Here is an 8,640-nt window from a genome sequence, read left to right on the forward strand (position 1 = left end):
CCGCCTTCCCAAAGTTCGAGGTCTTTGATCGATGGCCTCTATGGACTGCTTGTCAGGGCGCAGAAGCATGCCTTTCCTGGCTGCTGCTGTAGCCCCAAGTGCTTTCAGAATCCCATTATGCTTTTCACCAAAATATCCCCCTCCCAGTATTCCCAGCATTTTCTTGCTCCCACTTGGAGAGCTATACTGTGCATATATTCCTAAGATACATCCTTTTCCTCTATATAACAAAGGGATGGGTAAGTCACCTATACTGCTCTGTTTTATGTTAATTAAACCTGGTGGCCTTGAGGCTGAACTTTCTAAATGGAGAGAAATATTTTTTGTGGGTAATTCATATGTACCAAGCACTGAGGTAAGTATTTTCTTTGCACTATTTTGTTTCCCTAAAAAATGATTGTATAAATTAGCCTCAGGGCTGCTATAGTGTCCCTCTTACAAATGGGACAGTATATACCCAGGGACAAAATGGTCTGCTCCACATCCCAGGGTTAGCAATAAGATAAACTTCAAACCCAGCACAAATTACGAAGTTGCAGTCAGTTCTCATGAAAAGTAGCTATTATTTATAGTCAAGTTTCAGAAATATCTTCATGTTAGGGCTGTACGCATTGAGCTTAGGCTTGAAGCTGGTGTCTATAGCTATAGAACAGGGGAAACGAGCATTGTTTATGAGGGTTAAGTAGAAAATGCCTGTGAAATAGGAACCGGTACAGTTTGGGCTTCTGAAAGCCAGCAGGGCTGTTGTTGGGCAATCTCCTTGATGCTTGATCCAAGTGTACTAGTTTGAGCTTAAAGGAAGCTTGCTCGAATGGAGGCTGGAGTTGTAGGAGTAAAAAAGAAATCTTAGAAGAAAAACGGAATAACCAAGAGAATGGTATACTTTCATGCTCTTATATAAGATTGACTCTAGCTCACCTACTGATTACAGTCTATGCATTTCTATTCAGCAGTGTAGGAGCTAGAAAGGCGAGTGTCTTCAATACTAAGAAAGTACAGTTGGATATGAAGGTACATGAAGTGGTCTCACAATGTCAGAGTTATTTACTTTTTACTTCCAATCATGTTGTTTCATGTCTGACTTCAAACAAATTGTTCTCCCAGTGTTAAAAGCATGTAGCTTATCCCACAAAGGGAAAGCTGCATTGGTAACGAGGGCTTCTGTAAGTAGGCCCTAGTGGCCTTCCCTTAAGGCTTCCTTACTAAAGCCATCATAGTTACCTGTAGCTTCATATATAGCAGCCTTTTACAGAACAGCAAACAGGCAGTTAAAAAAAGAACTTAAAATTAATGGTGTGTTCCATACATATCATATATGTTACTGTTCTCACGTTACACCTGTCACATGATAAATCCATGATCTCATCATCTCTTCCCACTTGGTCTTCTCAGTAGCTCAGAAAGATTCTCTTGTCCTTTATCTTCCCCCCAAAGAGACTAACTCGGGAGGACAGGTACTGTAGGTCATTGTAGGCCCATCCTGACAAAGGGGACTCGTGGACAGTACTGGGAAATTCAAGTTGGGTGGCAATTTAATTTTTCCTTTTACTTTAGATCTTTACTAGACAGATTACAAACAATTAAAAAAAAAAAACATGGCAATATGGCTATTTACTAAATTTCTAAAGCAAATTCCCTTTTAGACTTCAGAGCAGTACAAATCATGGTACTACACAAGGTCATATATAAACCAGAGGGTAACATACAAGCTTATGCAACTGTAATGTATCAACTTTTATATGTCAAAACTAAAATAATTAACAAAAAATATTTTTAAAAGCCCAACAGTTCCCAGTCCCAGCAGGGAAAGTTATACTGGATGAAGCACATAAACCATCCATATGAGGCCTTTAACCACTGGTTCTTAACCTGTGACTCAGGAACCCATTGGAGTAAAATGACCCTTTCACAGGGTCAGATATCCTGCATGTCACATACTCTCTAGGATTCATAACTGTAGCAAAATTACAGTTGTGAAGTTTCAACCACATAATTGTACGGTTGAAGACCACTGCAACAATGTTAGACAGCAAAGGTGGCTTCCTGGTGGAGGGTTCTGCCTCTTGATGTTTTTTTGTACTGGGTAGTCAAAACTATAGAAAAAAAAATGCTACTTTCATGGGAATACTTCAGTGCTTTTCATAAAACTAGAAGTAGGAAAAGGCTCTGTGTCTATGTGAGCTGGTTAGCGGGTGAGCAGGTGAGCCTGGGGGTGCGGAGGGGAGCTGGTTAGCGGGTGAGCAGATGAGCCTAGGGCGGGGAGGCGAGCAGGCAAGTGTGTGTGAGGGGGTGCTGGTTGGGACTCTTGCCTCTGTGGTCATAAAGCCTGCTTGACACTGCTGGTGCTGGAGAGGGTTGGATTTCCCATCTTGTTCCTTTGTAGTCTTACTGTAGAAAATAAGACACGGTAGCTTCAAAGACCGAAATGCAATATTCTACAATAAGATCTCGGATTCTTTATGACTCAGGGCAGTGTTGTTTATGCTTTGTGTGGTAACAAAGTCTGACTATCCAGGCCTTGTGATCTGCCCCACAGGATGGATTTCCGGACTTCCAGGAATCTGTGCCAACACTCTTCCAGCAGGCCAGAGCCAAGAGTGAGGAGCTTGCAGGTCTCGGTTCACAGGTAACACACCCACCATAGACTCTCATGGGCATAGCTGGAGATTGGGGGTGGGTGGGTGTTTCTGCTAGCTTCCGCTTGAGGTTTGTAAGGATTGAGTTTGTTTCTGGTTGTTGTTCAATGTTTTCTGGTCCTCAGCTTTATCTGTATGATGGCAGGAACATCTTGGTTTCATTTGGTTCATGAACAAAATCTGATAAGATGTTACTTATTCTCTGTAGTTCTTTAGGAAGTGACACGTTCTTTGAGTCTCAGGGAAAACAGCCATTTTGTTATAATTCTTAGGTAAAATAATAGCAAAAGATCTCAATAACATATTGTCACCATTGTAACTCTTACCCCCTTTTAGAGCATTACTGAAGAATTGCTAAATTAGTGTGTAGCTTTGGATAATTTTATTAATTTCTGTGTGTATGTGAAGGGGTTTATGCTTGTGTGGTGCACAAGGGTGCTGGTATGAGTACCCATGTGTGCACCTGTTTTTAGAGGCCAGATGGAAACCTTGGGTATGGTTCCTCAGGGTCCACCCATCTTGATTTTTTGAGACAGTACTCTCGTTGGCCTTGTTCTTGTTTGTTCTGCTAGCTGGCTGCAGAGCCCCGGGGACCCACCTGGATCTGCCTCCCCACTGCTGGGGTCCCAGCTCAGTTCTTCATGTAGGTGCTGGGGTTTGAACTTGGTTTCTCAGGCTTATGCAGCCAGTACTGTGTGCTGCAATAGCCATCCTCCTACCCCCAGATTTTAGTAAATTTTTAACTATGTATGTGCTCAGAAATGGACATTTCCAAAGTCCGTGTGTGAATGGCCCTTTCAGACAGAACTGCAGATCTGTTTGCAGGCCCATTTAGTGTTGCCAAATCTTGCTACTGTATTTCCCTCCCAGAATGGCCTGTTGAAATGTCCTCAGTTAACTGGTTGAAATAAAGTTATTGTTACCTTTGATCTGGTTTGTTTAGAAAAGTAGTAAGGGCATTTCTCCTATTTTTTTAATCCATTATGTGTTCCATCTATTGATCTTTAAAATTGTGAATCATGACTTTTGTAACCAATTTTATATAGTGGCATTCTTATAGTACTTTTATATAACATGATAATGAATCATATCTGCATTTTGACTATTACTTCATTGGCAAATGTCATATAGACACTGCTTTGAATATCACATGCAAGTAATTTAGAGCAGAACATAGAGAGGGGGCTTCTGACACACGTGCAGAGGTGACTTCATATGTCACACAGCAGCCTTCTGTTCTAAGCGTGTCCATCTATGCTTACTTGGAAAATGCTGCTTCACTCTGGGATGGAGGCAGAGATCCTTGCTGGCAGGGATGCGTCTCTGCATAATTTGCATTGTTTAATTTTGGTGGGAGGTGTGTTTGTCTTGTTCTTCTAGACAAGCATTTTACACCTTTTCTCCTCCAAGCAGGCTGTCATCAGCAGAATCTGGGTAGCGCCAAATCCTAAAATAAGATGCCAGGATTTCACCCTGTGCTCAAAGCAGTTGACAGCAGATGTTGCTGGTGCTCTTGGGCTCTTTTTTTTTTTTCCTTCTTCTTTCTTTCCTTCTTTTTTTTTTTTTTAATAGAAAGAAGGGGAAATCCTTTAAAGGATTCAGAACCTTGGGAAACAAAGTGAAGGTTATATTGGTTTTGAGTTTACATAGAATTCTCTTTATGGGACCGACAAGCAACCTTTTGAACAAACCTAGTATCTTATAACATGTATTCATATTTATGGAGGCAATCATACCATAGGAAGTGTGAGCTCCTTTTAATAAATACTAAATGTATTTTCTGGTGTCTCAAATTGGCAACATTAGGCCATGAAGAACTCTAGAATGCTGTAGTTATTGCTTTTATTTTTGCTTTACTTACTAGCAGGCTGAAAAGGGGATGGTGAAGCAGATGGAGCTCCTGTGTGCCCAGGCGGGTTTCGAGAGGCTGCAGCAGGAGAGGAGACTCACGGCCGGGCTCTACAGGCAGAGCTCCGGAGAGCAGAGCCCTGATGGCGGCCTGCCTTCTGATAGCTCTGATGGACAAGGTGCGCCTCTGCAGTGACTGGCCTTCAAAGCCACTCGCCTTTCCAGGAGAAGTAGGGAGAATGGAAGGGGCTAAAAGCTTGACGTTTTGAAGGGATTATATCTTTGGAAATCCATTTTCACTAGTCCGTTTTCAAAGGAAAGTATTCATCCTGTATCTTATATATTTTAATTTCTAAAAATCCTTAAATTTTATTATTCCTACACTATAGTTTACACATGTGTCTTGTAGAGGCTTGGTCAGGACAGGGATGTAGGTATCCAGCCCATTTCCCCAAAGATGCAGCCCCCATCCAGGATCCCTCTTTGCTGAGAGCGCCTGTTTACTCTTGGTGCTGGGGTTGAACCTAGGGCCTTCCACTGGGGTACACCTTCACCTTTGCAAAATGGTAGAGACATCTTTCTCCAAATTTCAAAAATCAATTTGTCTAAAGCATTTATTTGTTTCCTAACACAAGTCTGTGTTAGAAAGCTGAGTCACGAGTGTTTTTACTACTCTGAAAATTTTTTGGCTTTTCTCATATCTTCAGCATGAAGAAAATTCCATGTCATTGTCATCCACTCATTGAAGAGATTTTTTGAAGTGTTTTCTATATGCCAGGCATGCCTCCAAGCCCAGAAGGTATAGCAGTGCAAAAGATATCTTTGCTTATGCAGAGCTTGGCCTCAAGTGGAGGGAAATGGCATGTAAACCTGTAAATCGGTCCTGCAGCTTCAGATATCAGGAAATACTATACTGAAGGAAAACGGTAGTTCCATATTGTCTTACTTTATGTATTATTTACTTTCTAGCAAGTGCTTAGTATTGTTAATAACTTCTTTTACCAAGTAAGAGTCCATCTTTTAAAAGATGATTTAAGTTCATGCAAAGTAACAGGTTTTGATGTGGTATTTCATGCAGTATCCTCCTTCCAACAGCCCCTTTCTTGTAACACATACCATATTACCCTCTCTCTTGTCACCCTCCCCTAAAATTCCTTCTTCCTATCATCCCTTCTGGTTTCATCACACGCACACACACGTACACACACGTGCACACACGTGCGCACACATGCGCACACACACACACACACACACACACACACACACACACATCTCAGTTCAACATACAAAAGGAACTATGGGGTTTGTCTCCCAGTTTGGCTTACTTGACTTAATATAATATGATTCCCATTCCATCTGCTTCCCTATGAGCGTTATCATTTCATTTTTCTCTCTGGCTGAATAAAACTCCCCTGTGCACCTGTGCTTCATGTTCCTACTCTTCTGCTGGTGGACATGTGGGCTTGATGATATCTTAGCTGTTGAGCAGTGCAGCAATAAGCAGATGTGCGCACATCTCTGTTGTAGGGTTTCCAGAACACTGCGGGCCCCTCCATACTGGTTTCCAAGGTGGCTGCACCAGCATTTACTGTCACCAGCAGTGAGTAGGGATTTCTTGCCCTGTGTCCTTTCTGGCACTTGCTTGCTCACTCAATGTCAGCCACTCCAACTAGAGTGATGCAGAAATTTAATTTTAATTTGCATGATAGCTGAGAATGTTGAGCCATTTTCTAGATATTCAGGGAGTGTGTATATTTCTTCTTTGCAGAATTACCTTGTCATTTCATTAGTTCACATATTAATTGGAAGGTTAGAGGCTTTTGTAACTGATTTCTGCACTCCTTTATATGTCATGGATGTTAGCCCTGTCTGATGTGTATTGACAAAGAATTTTTTCCAATCCAAATAAGAATACCTTGTTAGTAAGCATTCTCTAGCCATGAAATGAAATGTCACCTTCCATCACAACACCAGAGTAAAGCAAAGATTTCCTTTCTAACACTTGACAGAAACGTTTTAGCTGAGGTCTTCCTTAGCTTCTCTGACCCTTCTTAGTGGCTAAGAATTAACATCTAAGCAAAGACAATTATGAACGATTTGATGGTGATTAATTCATGACACCAGGATAACCTGCTGTGGGAAGTAAGTTGCTATGACAGATAGTATAATGCATAAATCATTTTACAGTATTTGTAGTAATTATTTCTTCATGGATTATGTTTTTTTTTAAAAAAAAAACTATAATTGGCTCAAACCATTATCTGTCTCTCTACTATTAAATGTGTGGTTAGTTAATGGCATGCCCTAGTATATGGTTATAAAGTATGGTTATAAAGGAAAATGTCTTACAGAAGAGCTGTAATAACTCAGTGTTAGAGGGCTTCTAGAAATGTCCATTTCTTGCTTGGTTCATCTTAGCTCTTATGTATACCCCAGCAGTTTATATATGCCAGGTACTAACATTAATGACGTGACATTTTCCTCCCAAGTTATTATTTTAAATGTCGTTTCCTGGCTATTATAAATGCTCCAGAGCCTCTTGACTCTTCTCATTCTCAGTAAAGTGTGCTCTGGCAACTTGTGAATGTTTGTATGTATAAAAATCAAACAGACCGAACAACAAAAAACAGGGACTGTTTAAAATGTTACTTTGTTTTCTTTTTCTTTTTCTTTCTTTCCTTTCATTAGGAGAAAGACCTTTGAATCTCCGAATTCCTAGTGTGCAGAACAGACAGCCCCATCATTTTGTGGTGGATGGGGAGCTGAGTAGGCTTTACTCCAGTGAGGCCAAGTCCCACTCATCAGGTGAGAATACAGTCTGCAACCACAGAAAACCTGGACAGCATTAGCATTCCCTTAGCTCTGTTCTCCCGCTTCTCTCCCCACTGAACTGCATTACTTGTCAGTTCCCCTTGGAAATTATAGATTGCCAAAATAATTAGCCAGCCTCTTTGAGAATCATACTATAAGGAATGTCAGGGAAGAGTTGTAAAGATTAAGACGATTTAACCAGCCATGGATTCCGACCTGAAGTTAGTTTAAGCTGAATGGTTATGCTGAGTTGGGCTGGCTTTCCTTTCCTGACATTGCCGTGGTATGTCACAGGCATGTTCTGCGTCTGTCCTTGTGCCGAGAGAGCCTTGAGTACCAGGACCTGACTTTTTGTGCTGATACATTTTAGGGTCAGGTTGACGGGTGTCTGAAATGATAGGCACATTGTGTACTCTAGTAAAATGAATTGGATGGCGTTAGATAGTGGTTACCAGCACCCGTGAGGGAAGTCTGGTATCATTCAGCTTTTGAATAAAAAAGTACCTTTAGGAATCACTTGGTCACAGTTGCTGATTTTATAGATGGGGAAGCTGAGATTGGGCAGTTCACTGGGTCTGTATGTTAAGTCGGGAGGAACCTGTCCTTACAGCTGATGGTTGAATGAGGCTCCACTGCGAAGTTTATCTAGAGAGTCTGTGTCTTTATGTTCATGCTCCTAGGAGTAGATGCTATGCCCTGAGTCAGGTTCTGTACCTTGACCACTTGGTCACCATTTCACATTGACTGTCAAAGAAGGTGAGGATGGAATTACCCTAAGATGATAGCAAATTGGTCTCATATCTTAAGCAACATGAAAAGGCAACCACTTCTATAAATTCCTTAACAAACTCACATGTTCCCTACAAACCCAGATTGCTTTGAAGACCTTAGGTAAAAGAAATAGTGCAATTACATTGGACATATTTGTCTCACCCTGGAGACGCACTTGGTATCGCTGCTACATGGAGATTTAGTTAAGCTGGGATTTTTCATTGAACAGAACAAAGTTAATTCCTAAGGAAGAGTTTTGGCTTTTTTTTTTTTTTTAAGATTTAATTTTAGTTGTTTTTTTTTTTTTTGAGAGTTTTACACAAATACTTTGATCATACTTCTCTCCTCCCACAGCCTCCCCCAAATGCCACCTCAACCCCATTACTCACCCAGCTAATCTTTAAAAAAAAAAAAAACAGAAAAAGAATAGGGCTGGAGAGATGGCTCAGTGGTTAAAAGCACTAACTGCTCTTTCAGATGCCCTGAGTTCAATTCTCAGCAACCACATGGTGGCTCACAACTAACCGCAACAGAGTGCTCACATATATAAAATAAGTAAATCTTAAAAAAAAAA

At 40.9% G+C, this 8,640-nt stretch overlaps 1 protein-coding gene across 5 annotated transcripts in view; it reads left to right on the forward strand.

The window, feature by feature from the left end:
• The window catches only part of Nab1 (NGFI-A binding protein 1), a 40,629-nt gene that overhangs the window by 28,495 nt on the left and 3,494 nt on the right, over nucleotides 1–8,640 (forward strand). For 3 of the 5 annotated variants that reach the window (XM_031367427.1, XM_031367425.1, XM_031367424.1), the window contains exons 5-7: nucleotides 2,537–2,626; nucleotides 4,501–4,663; nucleotides 7,173–7,289. In XM_031367427.1, coding sequence (XP_031223287.1) covers nucleotides 2,537–2,626; nucleotides 4,501–4,663; nucleotides 7,173–7,289 — 370 coding nt within the window. The remainder of the gene's footprint in view (nucleotides 1–2,536; nucleotides 2,627–4,500; nucleotides 4,664–7,172; nucleotides 7,290–8,640) is intronic. The other 2 variants (XM_031367426.1, XM_031367428.1) reach the window with 1 other exon arrangement.

The sequence above is a fragment of the Mastomys coucha genome, unplaced genomic scaffold (genome assembly GCF_008632895.1).
Source record: "Mastomys coucha isolate ucsf_1 unplaced genomic scaffold, UCSF_Mcou_1 pScaffold14, whole genome shotgun sequence".
In the NCBI taxonomy this organism is placed as follows: Eukaryota; Metazoa; Chordata; class Mammalia; order Rodentia; family Muridae; genus Mastomys; species Mastomys coucha.